Source organism: Lates calcarifer, linkage group LG19 (assembly GCF_001640805.2).
Source record: "Lates calcarifer isolate ASB-BC8 linkage group LG19, TLL_Latcal_v3, whole genome shotgun sequence".
Lineage (NCBI taxonomy): Eukaryota > Metazoa > Chordata > Actinopteri > Centropomidae > Lates > Lates calcarifer.
The window spans coordinates 19,220,858-19,241,867 of NC_066851.1; the positions used below are offsets into that span (position 1 = coordinate 19,220,858).

A 21,010-nucleotide genomic window follows, 5' to 3' on the forward strand; every position below is an offset into this window, starting at 1 on the left:
CACAATTCACCGCTGTTTCATTTAAAGCACACGAGGAAGAGATTTCAGATGACATCATTCACATTTTATCTTGAGGGGGAGTTGTGGTTTAAAAAAAAAAAAATCTCCACAGTGAAAAATTGGAGACTCCTACCAGTGACATCCTCTGGTGAAAAATTATTACTGCAGTCATAACATGGAACAAGAAAAATAAATGAATGCTTCCAAAAATAGTTCTCACCTTGTGGATAATATTCAACCATTTTCAGGTTCTATTTAACAGCATTAAATTCAGCATCATCTCCACTGTGTATCAGCAGCACAAACAGTGTACTGGCCTGTAAGTAAATACTGCATGTGTTAGGCATACATTAAGCGAGAAAATGACTGTGATCTTAGAGCGCATTGTGCCGGCTCTGATGCTCATCTCGGGGTTGGGGAGGAGGTCTGTTCTAATTCTGGCCAATCAGAGAGATGGTTCTTTTCTTTTTTTTTCTCCTGCTCGGTGACTAGGCCTGTCAGGCCCATTTGTTAGAATAATTATATGGCTTTTAACAGCATCCCAGCTTAAAATAAAATTGGTACTGCTTTGGTTTAAAGCAGCAGAGGCATTGCATAAAATGTCTGTTTAAGATCTTAACAGTAAAACTTTTAAATGATGAAGCATTTTGGTTGTATTCATGCACTTTTAGTATTCACACAGACTATATGACACATTCTCCTGCTAAAATAACCATCAGACGAGGTCTAGGAGTTGTTTTTTGTCAGCAGGGTGTCCTGGACAGAGACAGAGACACTGTAATGTCTCTGTCCTCCCTCTCTCTGCTCAGAGTGAGCTGTGCTCCTCTGGTTTATTTTGAGGTGGTCGTATCACAGCTGTTGTATCTGTGGTGGCAGCCTGGCCGAGCCCCTCGACACTCTTTCCTTTTCCCCCACTGGCCCTTGGTCCTGGTAAGAACCCTGTTTGCTCCTTACCCTGCTTCTTCAGGGACATTTACACTTAAATAACATAAAAAGATACCTTTACATCCCGTGTTTAACAGGTTTCCAAAGCTCTTCTTATTCTTAAAGGTTCTTGTATAGCTGTTTGCCTGAATTTGACGGTTTTCTGAAGCTTTCCAAGTTTGCTGAAGATGAGAAGATGTTAGATTTATTGAGAGTTGACTGTGCCATGTGTTAACAGAATAGACTACAGTAAATTCAACTGCTAAATTCCTACTCTTGTGCACTACAACTGTTGTTTCCTTGGACAGTGTAGAAATCAATACTGCCTTTTTCTACAGTCATTTATTTTTAGTTGAGTTTCCATTCGGATATCTGGCTCCTTTTAGAACACTGAATGTAGCTGGGGTCGCTTATGTCACATTGAAGTTTTTTTATAGTTGGAAAATGCAGCTTTTTGGACACACAACTACTGACATTGACATCAATAAGAGTGGATTTGAAATAAATAAATAACTTGCCCATATTAAGAAGTTCTTAAAATAGCCTGTGGGGCCTGGAACAGGTGCCATGTGCTCTGCTTGTGAAAGCACAGGCAGTGTGAAGGCTGCACTAATTTTATGCACGTAAACAGGCTCTGGCTGTGAGCCTGTACAACACAAGACAGACGTAAAGTAAGGCATTATATCACTTAATTTCACTGTGGTACACTAAGAAGCTTTGTTACCATTTTAATTGAATTTTGCCTGTCTTAGAATGAAGCATTAGAAGCTGTCAAGACCAAGAAAATACTGTGTCTGTAGCAGTTACAATTATGAAACAGCATTTAATGTATCCCACTGAGCTCTACAGCCATTTTTAGTGCCTTGCTCAAAGCAATTATAGTGGTATTTTCTAAGAGATCTGGTGTTTTTTTTTACTTCTGCTACCCAACAAAAGTGAATTTGGGGTTTAAACTCACAAATGGACAATTCTTTTAACTGGAGGAGGAACTTCAAACTTTCACCAGTGGAAAAAAAATCTGTTAGAAGTAACTTTTAAATTTGAGTCTAGCCCAACAAAATGGATTTTTGAGGCTGATACAGTTTAAGTACATACCAAACGTTTCTGATATCTCATGGAACATTTTACAGCTGAAAAATCAACTTGTCAGTGCTCTCTTTGTCTCATCTGTGGCATTTTTGTACTGTAATCACACGTTACTTATGATACGCACTCAGATATTAATGCTTTGCTTTTACTACAATGGGAAGTCATTATGTCTTTGAAATCCGCTAATCTTATTTCAGTTAAAATTTTCACTCAAGGTTTTGCTAAATTAGCCTTCAAAAAGCAAAAATTAAGTAACCAAGATTAGACATGACTTTGGAGCCAAGACTGTTGGTCAAACATGTTGAGTATTGAAATTGAAACTGAAAGTCAGTCTGGATGATTCACAGTGGATTCAAGTATTCAGAAAAGTTGATGGTCTTTTCTGCTTTGAATCCTGACTGTTCACATAAAAAAGAATGGACCAGGTCAGAGTCAGCAGGACAGATTAACCCTTTAGATAACAATGCCGATGGATGAGGTGAAATACCGCTATTACTCCTCAGGTCCTTTACAGAAACCAACTCTTTCCCTCTCAGTACTAGCTCAGAGTAATGGAGGCTTGTCAGGAGAGCAGCCCTGCACCCACAGGTCCTGAGGCATCGCCAGCTGAGGGTCGGCACATTGACCTGACAGAGGACCTAGGCCAGCAGCTGGAGGACATCATTAGCACCTACCAGGCTGCCGAGATTCCCGCTGAGCCAGAGGACGCAGAGGAGGTCACAGCCGTCAAAGAGTCAGACGCCCGCAAGGACCAGAAACTGGAGAAGAAGATGCTCAAAAACCTAGGTGTTTTGTTTTTTTTCCAATATGCTTTATTGATTTTAGCTGAGGTGGGTTTCATTCAGCTCAGTCAGCAGAAGTCCAAATTGTACTGAATCTGATAGGTGTGTAAGCAGAGCTGTAATGCGTGTAAGTGCATCCATCTGCAACAGAAGTGCAGGTAAAATAGTATTTCCACATGACTTTTATAGTTTGTTCAGTTAACTTGGGTGCCAAAGTGATTTTTCACACTTCGGGGCGACAGACTTCTCGTAATCCCAGACGGGTATTCCAAAAATAATTTCATGCATTTTTTTCTGTAGTAAAGAAGTTCAGATTTTAATATCAGCATGTGATAAATCTGATTCAGCTCGTGCTCTGGGGTGATGTTTTACTTGAAATTCTCTGTGGCTGTTCAGGGAAGGAGGCCATGCTGCTGATGCAAAGTCTGAACAAACTAGACACTCCAGAGCAGAAACTGGAGGCCATCATCAAGAAGCACGCTGAGCTGGTGAGTGGATGATGAATGAAGGAAATAAAAGAGAATGCTGGAAAGAGGACTGGTATTCGGGAAAGATATCTTCCCCCTTACAGATATGTGGCGGGGTTTGTGTGTTTTTGCAGTTGGAGGAGCATCGCAGTGATCAGAAACAGCTGAAGGTTCTGCAGAAGAAGTTGCTCCAAGTGATGAAGGAGAAGGACCAGCTGCAGAGCGAGCACAGCCGGGCCGTGCTCGCTCGCAGTAAACTGGAGGGGCTCTGCCGAGAGCTGCAGAGACACAACAAAACCTTAAAGGTACTTCAGCTCCTGGCATTACTGCTCCAAATGTAGTAGTAGTAGTAGGAACTAGTACTATTCAAGACTAACTGAAGACTAAAACCACACATGGTGTCTGAGCTACTGAAATCACCAGGTGCTGTTAGTTGAGTTTCGGTGCCAGGTGTTGTCACCATATGTTGCGCTCTACAGGAGGTGACATCAGCTGGCACCAAAGATCAACCATTGCGTCAAAGCTCAGGATTTGACCTCTTAAAACCGCCAAACCCACAACTCACATTGTGAAGCCAAGTGTTGTCCGAGTCTACAGTTTCCAAAAATATCAAATATACCACGTCAGACAAATTTTGGGGAAATACAAGCAAAATAAGGCACGTGACATCTATAGTTTAACATCAGATGTTTGGGAATATCCATACTATGGAATATTTCACTCTAAGCTGTAAATATAATATAGCTTTTATGAAATGATGGAACAAGTAGATATTTAATAGTTAGAAACAAAGGGGAATGCAAAAGGAAATTCAACCAATGATTATTATTATTATTGACCTGTCTGCAGGCATTTTTCTTGATTAGCCAATTAATCACTATAAAATGTATATAATAGTCTATTAAATGTCAAAAAGCAGTGAAAAAGGTGACTTTTTTTGTTTGATTTGTTTGCTTTTTTTGTTCATCCAAGAAAACACCCCAGTAAATTCCATTAACCCTCACATATGACCAAAAAAGCAGCAAATTTTCATAACAGAGGCTGGAAAAGGAGCGACAAAAGGCATTTTTACACAATTATCAAAATAATATCCTAACAGATGACTCATTCCAGCTCTAATTTTTTGATACTGTCCTTTACATAACTATTTTTTTAATATGATGCTTGTAGAGGTTATTCCAACAGGCAATTAACTGAGAAACTGGCAATGTGAAACCAAAAAAATGGGCTGTTCACTTCTAGGCGGGAATGAAATACCAGGTAAAGATACATAGACACGTGGGAATTAAAACCCAGAATGTGTAACCACAAATGCATCTTGCGCAATGTGGTTTTACATCTGACATCCATCCCTGAAATGCAGGAAGAGACCCTGCAGAGGTGCAGAGAGGACGACCTCAAGAGGAAAGAGATCACCACCCACTTCCAGGGGACGCTCAGTGAGATTCAGGCCCAAATTGAGGAACATAGCAGCCGAAACACTAAGCTGTGCCAGGAGAACAGCGCTCTGGCAGAGAAACTGAAGGGGCTCATTTCACAATACGACCAGCGAGAGGCGGTATGGATCCTGACACGTACTAAGGAGACGTGGGTTTAGATCAGACAGTCATGGGCGGCTATAGAAAAGCATTAAAATGTGAATTTTTCCTCCCACTCTACATACAAACTTTTAACATTGCTTGAACTGGACTTACGTAAAAGCTCACACATCTGGGCCTCAGTGCCACTATCAAACACATGAATTATTTGCAAAATTCACCCAGGTCTTCCATTTATTAGCTACAGTATTTCAGTTTTATGTAGCCAAGGCTCCCCAAGCAAGAAATGAAACAGCTTTCTGTGTGAAAACAACTCATAAATCCACCTGAATGTCTTCCAGAACCTGGAAAAGGTCTTCAAACACAGAGACCTGAAAGAAAAGCTGCTGGAAACCAAACTCACGCAGGCAAACATGATACTGAAGGAGGCAGAGGAGAAGCACAAACTGGAAAAAGAGCATGTACGTTTTCATCAGATTTTCAGAGCGATACAAGCATCTTAATAACATATTTGCAATTCTAATCCCCTAATACTCATTTTTCTAATCCTTATTTCAATATTCCACAGCTGCTAAAACAGGCGGCAGAGTATAAATTGCAAGTGAAGGTCATGAAGGAGCAAGAGATCGATATGAAGACCCAGGTACAGAACAGGGCATCATAAGTGAAATTGGCTTGTTTTTCTACCTCCCTAGAGACACGCATAATGTTTTTCTCACTGTTTCTCCTCAGCTCGATATGTACTCCAAGAAGTTTGATGAGTTCCAGGGCACGGTGTCAAAGAGTAACAGTGTCTACAGCGGCTTCAAACAGGACATGGACAAAGTAAGAAAAGTTTTACAGAACATTTGAAGTCAGCTTCGAGATATTGGTTAGATTATTTAGTTTATCTGCAAATAAAGAGATAATAAAAAAAACAGGAATAAAAATCCCACGAGATTTACAATAACACTTCAAAAATCTGACACTGTATAATCCTACACTCTGTTGTTGGCAATTATTTTTAGAAGTTGCTTTGATTATGTGCAGTGTAACGTGGCTTTTTTCTTTTTTGTGTGTGTGTGTTGTAGATGGCTAAGAAAATGAAGAAACTGGAAAAGGAGTGTCAGTCATGGAAGACTCGCTTTGATGGCTGCAACAAGAGTCTCATTGATATGGTGGCAGATGTAAGAAAAATTTTTCCTCTGTCATTTATAGCCTAAAACAAGCAAGTGTTTGTTTGCAGTAAATGCAAGACAAAATTAAATCTGTTAACTAGAGAAGACAAATATTTCCCCACTTTTACTGATGTTACATACGTTTGAATCCCTTACAGAAAGCAATCAAGGAAAAGGAGTTTGAGCTTGTCACTATCAAGAACCAGAAGCTTGAGAATCTGTGCAGAGCTTTGCAAGAGGAGAGGAAGAGCCTTTATGAGAAGGTTCAGGGAGCTGGAGGTCAACCAGATGTCAATGCTGCTGAGCCAACAGAGCAGGAGGTCCCTGAGGTGCAGGAGACCCCTAAAGGCCCAAAAGACAACCACCCTGTCCAGAAAACTGAAGCCCCTGCAGCTGCTGCCCCCACCGGGACCCCGTCACTCGAAACTCCTATGACCAAGGAACTGGCTAAGCTGAAAGCCGAGCAGGCCCGTCTGAAGGAGATTGCCAGTTCTTTCACAATCTCTCATGTTATACCCACAGAAACAGTCGCCAGCCAATCACAAGGACACTCTGAGGGCGCCCAGGAGCCGGAGGAGAACCACATACAGGAGAGCAACGGCGAGCACCTCCTCCAGGAAGCCATGGAGGATGGATACCAAGAACAGAGAGATCTGGAAATGGAGTCAGTTGATTAATGTTGCAACTACTGTGAAAAGAAACCTGGTTCATGTGAGATTCAAAACAATAAACTGAAAAAAAAAATGTTGGCTTTAGTGTTCAGTGTCTGATCCTGATATATCAAGATTTTTAGAGAAGCTTTGGTTTGTTTCCTGCAACAGGTCAACGACAACTAAGCAGATTCATGGCTTTTATAACACAGATAAAAATAGTAAACTAAGCTTTGACACCCATCCTTATTTTCTACAGACCTATAGAACTTCAAAGGGAAAGGAGCTATTGAAACTCTCCTTGTTGATCATGTATACAAAAGTCTAAGAGTGTTGTAAATTATCTAACCATTATTATACCTGGCTTAGAAATATTTTACATGTACTACTAAAAACCTGATGAGAGAATCTGCAGCTTAAATCAAATCTCTTTTGGATTCTAGGTCAACTTTGGATGTGGCACTGTGTGTTTTGTTCACAACTGCAACACCTTTTGATGCATTTTCAATTCACGCCTTTGATTGCCTTTTTCTCCACAGAAACAGCATCCAAGGCCATGGGTACTGCGGTATTTAGAGCTGTCCGCTATGCCAAACAGATGGAGGAAAAAAACAAAAAACAAAACATGATTACTAAGAAGCTAAGAGGCAGTAATTAAAACTGGCGGTAATAACACACACCTACTGTATATGACATTATCTGGGAGCTACCCATGTTTCAATGTTAAGTTACGTTATCGTTAAAGATTTTTAAAGTGGAATACTGAATAGGGAATAACTCATCATCCTGATTCACAACTATTTTCTCTTTTGAATGAGGCTGTTGTGGACTTCTTTTGCCTCCTCCTACAAAAATATATAAATAATCAGCCAATGAAGCCCTAAAATATCCATGTTCTCAACCAATTAAAGTTTTAACTAACTACATTAAATCCACACTTGTGTTATCATCGGGCTGATGAGACCTCATGTCAGGTTGTAGTTAGGTGGGGCTACACTTGGAGTTACATACTATAACCATAGCTTTCTCCCAAATCCATATTACACGCTAATTCTAAGCAGGTTTGAGAAAGTAGTTTATTCACATAGTAATCATGTTGTCCTTTATTTGTGTGACAATGTTCTAAATAAAGTTCTGCTTAAAAAAAAGAAAAAGAAGAGGAGGAGGAAAAACTCTCCATAGTCACAGAGGACATTCTACAAATGGCTTCACAAGCGGAGTGTTACTGATCTAAAAATCTAAATATTCATGTGTAAAATCAGTGGAGTGTCCCTTTAAACAAAGTTTCAGCATAAAATCTTTTGTTTCTCCATTTGGCCAGAGTGAACTTGGAGAGAAAGCAGAGGTTATCTGACTCCGGTGCACTGATAAGAAGTTGCATATCTCATGAAAACTATTCCAGAACAGAAAATGGCTCAGGGAGCAAACCAAGCTGCGGTCTCTTGTGCAAAAGCTCTCACAGCTTTTGTTGAAAATGGAAAAGCTCTGCTGGACCTCGCGGAGAAGGAGAGCAAAGAAGGTAGGCAGTGTTTTGTGAAGCCAGACAAGTGCACATAAAAATAGACATGCAGACATCGTGTTCTGCAGTTGGCAGACGATTCATGGTCGTGCGATGAGCTAGGGCAGCAGCAGGCCTGTCAATCATTAGACATAAAGAATGAACCCTAACAGACTGTTACACGCTAACTTCATGTACTTAATCTCACACAGGCTCTCTGCAGGAATTCATCAGGCAGAAAATCCGCATTGAGCAAAAGCAGTCACTGCTGGGCCTGATTGAAGCTGCTGCAGCCCTGTACAGAAGGTTCTGAGTAGCCACACTATATGAACAACATGTAACTGTAAAAGCTTTTAAGAATTTTACTGGTTTTAAAAAGTACATAGATTTGTGAGCCTTGCAGCATCACAGATTCAGCTTTACACACATGCAGAAATGAGTTGTTCACCTCTATTTTTTCTAATTTCAGTCTGTCTGTTAAGAGGAAAAAGGATGCAGAGGATCTATGGAGAAACAACAACCAGTAAGAGCAAAACAAAACAAAACAAACATATTTAGTTCTTAAAGCAACATAGTTTAACTTTTGTGGTGATTAACTCCCAGTTAGGGTGGTTAAGAGATTTTCATGAAAAGAAAATAAAGCAAATCAATCACTTGACCTGAGCTCAACCAAAACACTTCTGGAGCCAGAAGTGATATCGCTATAATAAACACGCCAAACTCTGTCAATAATTCTTGATATTTTCAAAGTTTCCTCACTGGATATCAGAGATGAACACGTCTTTGACGACTTCTAAGTCTTTTTAACTGAGCCCCAGTTTGAGAAGTAAGAACAGGTGTTCAGGGTGCAGAGTGGGAATAAAAGAGGCTCCATTCTCCAGTCCAGTGTGGCATCAAAATGATTCAGAAGCTGTTATTTTAGGTTAAATAGTTACATAATGTTGCTTTAATGAAGCATGAAATCCCCTCACCTCAGAGCTTTGCACCCAGTACTGCCAAACTACATGTCCTCGCACATGTGAGAAAAAGATGAACGACTATTATATATGTAAATATTGCATCACAAATGCACACCTTAAACTTTTATTTTTATGGCTTTCAAATATATTGAGGTACATCTAACCAGGATCTAGACTCACAAGTACAAATCTGCTGAGACCCCTAATTGTGTAGCAGTAAACTTCCCTGTGCCTTCATTCATTTACTCAGAGAGTAACTCACAGACCCTGTAAAATAAACCAACCCTAAAAATGTTTTCATGACATTTTCCAGCTGTGAAACTTTGCAGGGTGCGGTGCAAGACTTTGAGCAGCTAGCAGTGAGTTATTTAAATACAAATTTAAAAAAAAAAAAATATATATAATATTATATATATATATATATATATATATATGTCTGAACCTTTTTATTCTTACTGAGTGTGGCCAATGTAATACAGGTGCAGTGGGATTCCTTTCTACAGCGTTTGGATGATGAGTTACAACTTAGTGCTAAGATACTGGCTGGAGACCATCAGTCAAAATGTATTTCACCAGAGACACCACTGATCGACGCCAAAACAGGAGAGTGAGTTTGATTAATTTCTTGTTCAGAAACATGAATTATCAGACAAAATACCTGTCAAATCTTGTGTGTTGGCATTTTCTATTTTGCTCTTTAGTATTTTACTGTTTCTGTGCATTTCTCAGAACAGTGACACTGGAGAAATATCTCAGGAAAGGTAAAAAGATCCTGCTGGTGTTAATCCGTCAGTTCTCCTGTCTGCTCTGCCGTCTCCATCTTAAAGATTTGGAGAAGAATCAGGTGAATATGACACACCTTATTTTTAATTTAAATATGAAAACTATTTCTATCCAGGAGAAGCCCTGCTATTGCCCAGCGGGTTCAAACTAACTAAAAACAAAAATAAACCTGAAAATTTACACAGATTGTTGTCACAGTCACCCAGCTTGAAGAGACAAGACTGAACATGTACTACTTCAAGTTCAAACACATTTCAAAGTTTAACACAATTAATTTGGATGAATTTGATTACAAAAATGCCAATTTCTGTGCCTATTGATGAATTTAATGTGCAGTTTAATGTGAAGTTACAGCCATGTTCATGATTACATGATTTTTAAATAAATTATATCTCTTTACATTTCAGACAGACTGAGTGCACTGAGTGTAGAAATCAGCATAATCAGAGAGCAGAAACTGGAGAGCTTCCAGTCATGTTCCTCCTGTGGCTGCCAGAAAACTGATCAGTGAGGAAGCAAATGAACAAATTATTAGTGCAGTGTTATTCTATGAAAGTAACCACAGTCAGCTCTGATCACAATCTCTAAAATCAGCACCTTCGAACTGAAAATGTTAAAATGCTGTAAAAGACATAGCTGCGACTGGATGTTAAAATTCTCCATTTAAACCTTTCATGTCTTCCCCAAGATTTGACTATTTAAAGTTGCCATCACATCAGACTGGATCTATTGTCATAATTTGTGTCAGCTATGGAGTATAATCTATCATACATTGCATTACATTTGGCTTTGTTTCTGTATTTGACATTATTTTGCAGAGATGCCTGGATGCACACTTGGTGGAAGTGGTGGTGGTTTCATTTGGTTGTCAGGAGGGAGCTTCGCACTGGCTACAGGAGACAGGCTGTCAGTATGACATGCTATTGGACCCTGAGAGAAAGGTCAGGAGTCAGCACCGTGCAATGGAAATGTAGAATAAATGTTTCATACTTTGTCTTTTTGATTAACAGATAAACAGTGTGTCGGGTATTGCAGATATACACTGCATTTGGCCTGGAGGCATCAATGAAGAAAGTATTAAACTTCAATAACATGCTGCTCTATGCTGGAGTATGTAGCAGACAATATGGAGTTTCCAAGAGGACTTCCATCAATACAAGACGACATGTTTCAGGTAAAATGCTGCCATCTGTAAGATATCTGAGGTGGCAGCAGCAGAGCAGCTGTGCCCATTCAAGTAATTTGTGACTTCACTAAACTTCTCTATTCACCAACTGGGTTTTTAACTGCTTTATGTATTATAAAGATTATAAGATACTGGTATATGTTTTTGTTGATTTTGTTTTGCCTGTATCCCCAGCTGGGAGGAGACTTTGTTTTGGACGAACATGGGAGGGTGCTGTTCTCTCACTGCTGCCAGAGTCCAATAGACCGACCCTCAGTGGAGGACATTTTATCTGCACAGTGAAGATTAAAGTCCTCCATGCGCAACACAGATTAATTAGAGGAATACAGAAACAGGTGATGTCAGTCAGTCTAGAATAAGAATGATTAAGCAGAGCTGTGAAATGATAAATATTGTGACAACCAGCTTAAAGGTGCTATATGTAAGTATTTTAGTTTAAAACATTAAAATATTAACTAAAATTATCAACAAAATGTTAAGAAATAATAGTTTTGACACTGCATCAAAGATGTCTTTGTACAGAGATTCCTATTGAAGTTAGCATGCTAACCAGCTAGCCCCACCCTGTCCCATCGTGTAATACCACTTTGTGCCTCAGGAGGCAATAGTGAGTCACTGTAACGTCCAGTCTGTCCTCAGTCGAACATAAGTCATGTTAAACATACTGCCCCCTGTTACACTATTTAAGGACAGGTAGTCAATCAGTATAACAGTTAGAAAGTCAGAAAAGTCAGAAATGTTACTGTACAATTAATGTTTTATTTTTAAAGCAAAATGGATTGAGCTCATTTTGTAATGAAACTAATACACAGCATGAATCTCTTCAATAAAGACTTATACTGTAATTTCCAGATTCGTAAAATATTTCACTTTAGGTCAGAGTGGTATCACATATACAGCCCAGGTTAAAAACTAACACAGTTATGCTTTAACACTGAACATGTACTAGCTCATTAAGGTGTTGAACTGTACTATCTTTGCTGGTGCTCTTGTTATTTTGTCCATCTTTTGTCCAAAGACTGCACTAACAAACGTTGAGATAAGATACAATAAAATGGAGCTTTGATCCAGATGGACATTTTTATGCCCAAGATGCTTGGTATTCAAAGGAAAATAAATATATACATCTAGTGTAAATATACTATATAGAATACACGAGCAGAATAAAATTTAGGTATGTAAAAAATATAAAATAGAGGGAGATACAAAACACAAATTTATAGTACGCTACATGAGTGACAATAAAGTTCCAGGTTACTATCTTATCAGTATATTACAAGCATCATGTTTTTAAGTTGGAAACTGCTTACACTGTCATTATGTTTCTTCATTATCTTCACTGACTACATGTGCCCTCTTCAAGACCTTTTATATTACTCTTTGAAGCACAGAAATTAGCAATATGTATTTAAAGACTAAAGAGAATTTTAAAGAAAATAACATCCAGTAGTTAACTAAAATCACTAAGATAAATAAAAACAAAGGTAGTTGAAGCTGATACCCTCATATGTTTTATTTGAAAAGTATCTGACAAAATGTTTTGCCAAAGAACTCTTATGTGACCTCAAATGTGAGTAACACATGTGTTCCTGATGATGAAACTAAAGGTTCTTCAGTATGGGATAATATGTGTCACGCTGCTTAAGGTCAAAAAAACACAAGAAACTGGCTCAAATTCCAAGAAGAAAAATCACATAACAGAAAGGTTGCCTAATCAGTTATACCATAGGAGGAGTTTCTGTCACATGTGACATACATTTTTAGTTTTTGAGAGAGGAGAACTCAGTTATCTGGATTACAGTATATGTTGTTTCTCAGAAATGCACCATTTTTGGTTAATGTTCACATTATGCTACATTCTGACTACTGAAGGTCCTAAAGTGTGTATGTTTTTGTAGGTTTCATTCACCTTAGTTATGAAAGACTAAGCACAGTCATTTGGGGTTGCTACAAATGCCCACTAATGTTTAATAAATCCTAGGGGTAATGGTACCCTGAGTGCTCCCTTTGAAGAGAGAGTTGTAAAAGCAATAAGGTGGCTGCACTGTTGTGTTATCTCCTGAAGATGTTGTGCTTTTCTCCCACAGACATAACTCCTACTGTTAGATAGTGTGTACTCTGAATTGCATTTAATTGATCTCACGCTTGAGGAGTGTGGTGGGTCCGTTTGCAAACGTATGAATTAAACTTACAGAAAGACAACTGCTGACTCTGTACTTCATTGAACAGAAGATTGTGATTGCGATATGAGCAAGCACTAGGCGACAGTGGCAAGGAAAAACTTCCTTTTTAGAAGCAGAAACCTCAAGCAGAACCGGAGAACTAGAAGTCTTTGACTGCATAAATGCAACTAGTCTGTTCTACTACTGAACACACACTAGTATTTCACAAAATTCAACAACTAAAGGTTAAAAGTAAACAAGACAAAGAGTACAGACCTGCTAGAGGCTCTGTTAAGCAGGTTACACACTACAAGATAATCAGGCCAGTTCCCAAGTCCTCCCAATCAAAGTCAGAAACCCCAATTATCTGATGGTTCTGAAGGTTATCTTGTCAGATGGTCCTGTGGTGTGAGGTGTGTTAAGAGTGATGTTACCCTCCCCAATCTGCTCAGAAGACGATCAGGGCTGCCCCAATAAATATTAAACATGTTCAATATTTAGAATCAAAAATCCTGTTGTATGGGGGGTGCACTGAGGAAAGCCGAGCATACACTCTGTGGACTGTCACATGGAACAGAACAATAGCCAATAAGGAAGCAAGCTGACCAGTGAAGCACAACAAACAAGAAAAATGGTTGTCCGCCATTTAAAGAAAAATCTTAGCGTGTGCCAGACTATAGGCTGTACTTAGCCAAATGCTAATGCTGACACAGGTATTGTGTTTACTATGCTATGCTATGCTAATATTTGCAAATTAGCACTAAACACAAGGTACAGCTGAGGCAGATAGGAAAGTCACTGAACAAGAAAAATTTGGACCTGATGATGGAGCTAGATGAGTGGTCAAGGGATCACCAAAGTTACTTGAGGGCAACACGAATCTGCGAACCAAACTGTACAGCAATCCATCCAATATCTGTCAAAATATTTCACAATAAAGCCTAAATTGTGAACCTATAGTGCTGGTGACACTATAAGAAAGGTTGGTAAGATTCATACTCTGGATATCACGGATTCTGTAGTGATTAATCAAATGCTGGATGTCATCATCACTATCCCTAAAACCACAGCACCAGCAAAGGAAAAAAGCAGAAAAAAAGGAGACAGGGAGTGTCTTGAAAGTACCAGGTAAAACAAACCTTTGTGCTATAGATGGAGTGCTTCACTTATAAAAAAAGATATAAACTGAAGATCAAAAAACCAAAACAAACAAATTGAGAAAGATATCTCTCCTTAATTGGAATACGGATGGTGCAGGGACAAAAGAAGTAAAGGGGCCCTTGGTATCTTGCACAGGGCCCAGGCTGTTTGGTAACGCTGTACTTTTAATGACATGATAAGCTTACTCAGTTCCTTGAAAAGATGACCAGTGAACTCAAGCGTGAGAAAGAAATGATCAACACTCCCGCCCCACTGATCTCTTTAAAGACTCCTCTCCTCTGAGACCCTCTCAGATTGGAGCTGCTTTAACAGACTCTTAACAGACATCAGATCATCACTAGAGATGGCAAATGTTGACAAACTCATTGAGCACATAGGAGATTTTGGGCCTTTCCAGAAGAAGATTGTCACACTTGGTTCACTTCCGGTGATACTTTTTGCTTTTGTACTTGTTGGGGTTGTTTTCTTGGGGCACACTCCAGATCACTGGTGTTGGAGTCCTGAATCCGAGCGCCTCCAGGAGGAATGCGGCTGGACGGAGGTCGAGGTGCAGGCAGTCACTGTTCCCAGCTCTGAGCAGTCAGGATCCTTCAGCCGCTGTCAGAGGTTGGACGTGGACTGGAGCAAAAGTCAAAACAAATGCAATGAACTTGACTGGCTGTTGACTTCTAATGCAACCCGGTTGGTGCCTTGTGACAGTAGATGGATGTTTGATAAAAGCCACAGCACCATTGTTTCTGAGGTGGGTACATTTACTTTCTACCTGGCAACATAAACAGTGTTAGAAATCTTAAATATGAGGCTGCACCTGCCATGTCACCATATCAGTAGATAATTTCTCTGTCAACAGTTTCTACAAAGGTTTTCTTTCATCCCTTAACTGATTACTTAAGAGGAGATTCACTGTATTACATACATCACATATAATTTCCATGTGATGTGTTGCAACTCTGGTTACACGAACTAAGCCTGGGAACAACACAGGCAAGCTGTGCTATCATGAGATATTTCTCTTCTCTTGACAGCGAATTAATCTGTAGCATTCCTCATGTCAGAAAAGGTTTGCACTGCTTTGAAATGTTGCCCTGGGTTTAAACTTCAACCGCCTTTCTTTGTCATTTTTATGAAGTTGAATGGAGTTATTTCTTGTTGTCATAACCATAATTAGAAAAATCACTAATAGTTCTGATAATTTGGGTTTTGGATGAAATGTCTCTTAAATTTTCTTTCTCACAGTTCTCATTGGTCTGTGAGAAATCCTGGCTTGCTGATCTGAATCAAGTTTTCCTGGCATGTGGATTTTTCATCGGAGCTTTTGTCACTGGCTACCTGGCTGACAGGTTTGTTTTGCACCCTCAGTTTCAGCCGATTTCTTTTCACAGTATCCACAAGCATACACAGTAAGTTTTGAATTAGTTGCAACAGTATTAAATTCTGTTTGATCTCCTCACAGGTTTGGTAGAAAGCCATGTTTGATTGTGTCGATGCTTGGCCTCGGTATCTCAGGTGTAGGGGTCATGATGTCACCTTGGTACTCTGTGCTGCTCATCTTTAGATTTCTACAGGGTTTTTTTGGAAAGGGAGCGTGGACGGCCACCTATGTACTTGGTAAGAACCTTGTGTACAAGAACATTCTTTAAATTCTGGGCTTTGAAAAGATTTTATTTTGCCTTTGACCTGCATCTGGCAATCATTTAGTGTTTTGACAAGTACATGTACTAAAACATATCATCTTCTTTCGATTTAGTGATTGAGTTCTTCGGATCAAACAACAGGAAATATGTGTCCATGGCGAGTCGGACTTTCTACTCAACTGGCATGGTCATCCTGCCTGGTCTGGCTTATTACCTGTCTTCCTGGAGGACTCTGCAGCTGGTCATGAGTGTGCCCTGCTTTGTGTTTATCTCATACCACTGGTATGAATACAGTGTATGGTTTGCCTCATATTTGCCTCATTTATCTTTATGGTAGCTTCGATGTAGTTGCCAAATCCAATATAGATTTGTTCTTGTTTTTTAAAAAAAGGCTTGTTCCTGAATCTCCACGTTGGCTGTTTTCACAAAAAAGAACCACAGAAGCCATGAGTGTTGCTGCGATCATTGCAAAATGCAATGGGAGGTCTTTACCACATGATCTTCCTGAGGTATGACAATATTTTGAAAAACTGTCAATCCTAATTTCGTCTTTGTTTACCTTAGGGGCTTTGCCAATGTAAATATGGAAATGTGATTTACCAAACAACTCAATCTAATATGTTTCAGATAATTCTTGTGGAGGAAAAGAAAGAAGTAAATCCTGTAGCTATTATGGATTTGTTTAGGACACCAAATATAAGAAAAAACACACTCATTTTAACTTACGCCTGGTAAGTTAGTTCTTTTGATTTTATATTAAGTTTTTCACTACTACATGATAGTATAAACTACTACTACTACTACTATTTATTGTTCTTGGAGGATGTGCTAGTAATTTCAAAATTAAATTTAACTCACTCTGATCCAGGTTTACCAGCACTATTGTGTTTCAAGGCCTGGTCCTGCGGCTTGGGATCACAGGCGATGACCTCTTCTTAAATTTCTTCATTTCTGCTGTGGTGGAGCTTCCCACTGGCCTCATCTTCTACCTGCTGGTAGACAGAGTCGGTCGACGCTCCCTCATGGCCTTCACCAACTTAACTGGCGGCATCGCCTGCCTCATAATCCCCTTCATCTCCACGGGTAAGTATAGCTGACTGTGCACGTGGCGCCAGGTGAAGAATTAAAGTGTGATTTCTCATTTAATAAAGAATTGGTGGTAATGTCAGTGTTTCTACTCTGACTCTTGTCTCTGTTACAGATCTTGTCTGGTTGAAAAAGTCGATTGCAATCATTGGGAGGCTTGCTGTTGCCATTGGATTTGAGACTGTGAATTTTGCAAACATGGAGATATATCCGACACCTCTGAGGTGTGAAAACACTGACTGTTGGTAGATATGGATTCGTTTTTTATGAGCTGTGAAAGATGATAAACAAGCTGCATTTGATGTGCGCATCAGACAAACAAGAACATAACCAGATGAAAAGTGCAAAATTTTAAGTCCAAATTTAAATCCAAGTGAGAAAACAGCTTATAGAAAATGTCTGAACTCACTGAAGCTAAGTGAGCACAAATTGTTTTTGAACCATTTTAAGTAACAAACATCTATGCCTGCCTACCCCTCCACAACTCAAACACACACCGTTGCCTTACAAAGTAAATCAGAAGCAGGTTTCACTGGAAGTATAAAGCCGATCAAATAACCACACACCCAGTTTTAGTGGATACCTTTTGTTTTGGTCTGTCAGTATGTTGGTCCACCACTTTGGTCAAGACCTCAACAACTATTAGACATGACATGAAAGTCCCACACATATCTTAATGACTTAGTGATCCCCCGACTTTTCCTCTACTGCAACATTTGTGGTTTTCTGGGGTGAAATGTTTCAACAACTACTGAATGAGCTGCCATGATGTGTTATGTTAGCCTCAGGATGAATTGTAATCAATTGGGTGACCCCTCAACTTTTCATTTAGCACCATCATCAGGTTTCAAACTAATGACATTCCTATTAGCATCACCTGTGCACAGCATTTAGTACTAAGTAGCAAATGTTAGCATGCTAACATGGCCAACTACAGTGGTAAACATTGTAGCTGCTCAACATGTCAGCTCAGCATGTTAGCAAGTCATTGTGAGCATGTTAACATGCTAACGTGTAAACTCTGAGCTTTGCATTAATTCACACTTACAAATAACAGTTTGAGAACAATTAAAACAAATAGAAATCCTGTCTGTCTTACTTCATTGTGGCTCAATCTGCTTTCAATTACTCACAGAAACTTGGGCGTGTCAGCGTGTTCATCAGCCAGCGACATCGGAGCAATTGTAGCACCATTTTTGCTCTACAGACTGGCCAGTATCTGGCAGGAGTTGCCTCTTCTTCTTTATGGTACGTTTCAGTCTTCCTCTTCCTGCCACCATGTTCTTCCAATGCTGTTAGCTCTCTAAAATGATATATAAGGAAAATTCAAAGTTACCAGTTATTGCCATTTCACATTACCTTTGTTTCAGGTGTGATGTCGGTGCTGTACAGTGGACTGGTGACAATGTTGCCCGAGATGCGTGGAGTAGCACTGCCAGAGACCATAGAGGATGTAGAGAATCTAAGAGGGTAAATGAATTTTATAATAACAAGCAATGTCAAATCAACAAGAAGAAGACAACAAATACAGCTCTCTGTTTGTTGAGAATAACAGAAAAGACAAATGCAAATAAATGAAGCAGAAAAGTGTTTTTGACACAACAGGAAAAAGGTGTCAAGAGGGGAAAAGGTGCCAGAGAAGGTGTAAGAAAAGGTGACTGATGTCTGGGATACAAGAATATGCTAGTAAATCTAGATGTACAATAAGGTGCAGTTGAAAGGTTCATGCTTCAGTCCTTAATGTGCTTTTCTTGTCTATTTGTGTTTTCTGACAGGAGAAAAGACAGGTCAAAGTATGCAGAGGGAGATGGCTTGATTGTACAATTGACACCGTGAGGTGCTGGAACATTACTGGATTATTTTCTACATATGTGCTGTGTTTACAATACACATGATGCCCTACTGTAGTCTACTCATTAGATTTACAGCCACCAGTGAAATGCACTGCTGTGGTTGTTACTGCAGACTTTTGTTACATTAGATGATCTAAGGGGTTTAAAGGTGTTGTCACTAGTGCACTGTGAGAGGAGGCAACAAAGGAAGTGTTTTAAAATTATATGAAAGGTTGCAAATCTTTGCAGCCTCACACCTCAACAACGCAAATTTTCAGTGATGGAATTATGCTTATTTAAGTTAAGATTGAGGACCTTACATCACCTTATGCTTTATGGAAGTTTGGGTGATGAAACTTAAAAATAACAGATGCTCTTGTAGAAGACTTGTTAACTGATAAACATGAGATTGAAAAGAATAAGTGCTTGGTGATATTTAATATATTCCTTCCTGTGAACCAATCCCATGAAAAGACCAAAATCAAAAACACATTGTGACTCTGTGGCATTATTATTTTTGATAAACACAGGCGCTGTATTTTATTCTGAGTCAGTCTCACATAAGTCATCTTGCCGCTGTTAATGAAAATAGTTCCCAACAAATGCACTATTTACTCCTGTTGGAGTAATGTTTACTAACAACTACAGTCCCCAGCTGTTTCATAGTCAAAAGTGGGATTTGGCTGAGAGTCACAGAAAGAATAGAGAAGTCTGAAAGTTTTGAGAAACTGACTAGAGACTGGGTTATACGAGAAGTGATTCTAACATGTTGTCTCACCATATTGTAAACCCACAGTGGTTATAGTGTTTAAGGAGGAGTGAGAGCCATCAAAGACACACAATTATTCACATGAAAAATGACGATTCTAGCCAGAGAGGAGAAGAGAAGAAGCCAGAGAAGAAGCCAAACCCTGGCTTCTTTCTCACCTCTGCACATATGGCCAATCACAGTGTGAAGTGGGTGTGAATGTTGGATTGTGGGTTTTGGGGTGGGAAAATTACAGAAATACTCAGACACAGACCCCCCCCCTCTAATCCGAAGTTGGAAAGGTGTCAGGGAAGGGGATTTCCGAAGCCATGTGACCATCCAACAGGCTCCTGATATCTGAGGATGATACTCGTCGCTTAACACAGTGTTGGTTTTGGTCTTCTCATGGGATAAGAATAACAACTTATTTTTTATTCTCAACTGCGAGGCATAGAAGCAAAATATTTTTGTCTTGAGTTTTTGATTTCTATCTGCATGTCTATTTTCACAATAACACCACCAAAACTTTTAATTTGTTTCACTACTACTTCAAATGTTATCCAATCATCCCCTAATAGTTTTCCAGATCTTTTAGGTGTGGCGTATTTGACAACTGCCACAAAACTCGCTCCTAAAACTTAAACTTATCAACTCACAGTGATCCTGCAAAGTAGTAGTAGTAGTAGCAAATAAACAGAAATATGCTGATGATTGCACCTGTTTCTCAACTGGATCATGTCAGAAAATGTAATGTGTTTTTCCTTAAAAGGTGTCTTCTTTGCATTTTCCATCATCCAGACAACAATACCCTTGGTTGTTCAGGGTGCAGGGTTCAGGGCTGTACTGTATATCTAATTGAAGGTTGGTTTTGTTATAGGCCTTTGTTCCATTGTAGGTTTACCCAGAGCAGCCAACAAAAGCTGCCCCACATACATAGTGCTGACTGAATGGGGAGACATGTAACCATAAATTGTGTTGAAAATCAGTGGTATGCATGAGAAGCAGGATTCCCTCAAGCGTAAATATCCATGTCGCTGCGAAACGGAGGATGGAAATCTCTCATGGTGACTGTGGAAATGTCTGTGAGACTACTGCACGCTGTCTGCGTCACATGACCACCTCTGCAGCACAGTTAGAATATATTATACACACTTAAATACATGTAAACAGCTGCACCAGCAAACCCTAGAGAGAAATCAAAACGTGCATTTTTGTTGATGGAAATGTCTTGATAACGAATAAAGAGAAAATTACAGATTAAATTTGGCTGACTCTAATCATTGGCCTGTGACGGATATATGATTAGGAAACCGTTTGCTTCACATAACAAAGATCCACTGACCCGTTAAATGAG

The 21,010-nt window shown here is 39.4% G+C and overlaps 3 protein-coding genes and 1 long non-coding RNA gene across 7 annotated transcripts in view; 3 read left to right on the forward strand and 1 right to left on the reverse strand.

The window, feature by feature from the left end:
- The window catches only part of LOC127143583 (uncharacterized), a 45,539-nt gene that overhangs the window by 17,670 nt on the left and 6,859 nt on the right, over positions 1-21,010 (reverse strand). The window contains exons 2-3 of one of the 2 annotated variants that reach the window (XR_007815144.1): positions 18,210-18,379; positions 9,915-10,347 (exon numbers count right to left, since the gene is read on the reverse strand). This is a non-coding gene — a long non-coding RNA (uncharacterized LOC127143583). Of the gene's footprint in view, positions 1-9,914; positions 10,348-18,209; positions 18,380-21,010 lie in introns of those variants that run through there. The other variant, XR_007815143.1, reaches the window with a different exon arrangement.
- txlnbb (taxilin beta b) lies at positions 766-7,060 on the forward strand. Its single transcript, XM_018681732.2, has 10 exons — positions 766-930; positions 2,550-2,799; positions 3,192-3,283; positions 3,397-3,567; positions 4,626-4,820; positions 5,142-5,261; positions 5,369-5,443; positions 5,533-5,625; positions 5,871-5,966; positions 6,116-7,060. Exons 2-10 carry the CDS (start codon positions 2,565-2,567, stop codon positions 6,632-6,634), a joined length of 1,596 nt encoding a protein of 531 aa, XP_018537248.1. The 5' UTR covers positions 766-930; positions 2,550-2,564; the 3' UTR covers positions 6,635-7,060.
- On the forward strand, positions 7,787-13,235 carry LOC108886732 (uncharacterized). 3 transcript variants are annotated; one of them, XM_018681734.2, is made up of 9 exons: positions 7,787-8,126; positions 8,318-8,411; positions 8,575-8,628; positions 9,378-9,423; positions 9,544-9,671; positions 9,794-9,908; positions 10,666-10,788; positions 10,883-11,021; positions 11,208-13,235. In XM_018681734.2, the coding sequence occupies exons 1-9, from the start codon at positions 7,994-7,996 to the stop codon at positions 11,390-11,392; spliced, it is 1,017 nt and encodes a 338-aa protein (XP_018537250.1). In that variant the 5' UTR covers positions 7,787-7,993; the 3' UTR covers positions 11,393-13,235. The 3 variants fall into 3 exon arrangements, 1 of the variants encoding a protein (XP_018537250.1); XR_001961493.2 differs by having other exon boundaries at positions 7,963-8,126; positions 10,858-11,021; positions 11,208-11,355; XR_001961494.2 differs by having other exon boundaries at positions 7,963-8,126; positions 10,866-11,021; positions 11,208-11,355.
- slc22a3 (solute carrier family 22 member 3) lies at positions 14,348-20,907 on the forward strand. Its single transcript, XM_018681731.1, has 11 exons — positions 14,348-15,098; positions 15,593-15,696; positions 15,810-15,964; positions 16,104-16,272; positions 16,382-16,499; positions 16,618-16,721; positions 16,859-17,073; positions 17,192-17,300; positions 18,212-18,324; positions 18,447-18,546; positions 18,852-20,907. Exons 1-11 carry the CDS (start codon positions 14,700-14,702, stop codon positions 18,910-18,912), a joined length of 1,647 nt encoding a protein of 548 aa, XP_018537247.1. The 5' UTR covers positions 14,348-14,699; the 3' UTR covers positions 18,913-20,907.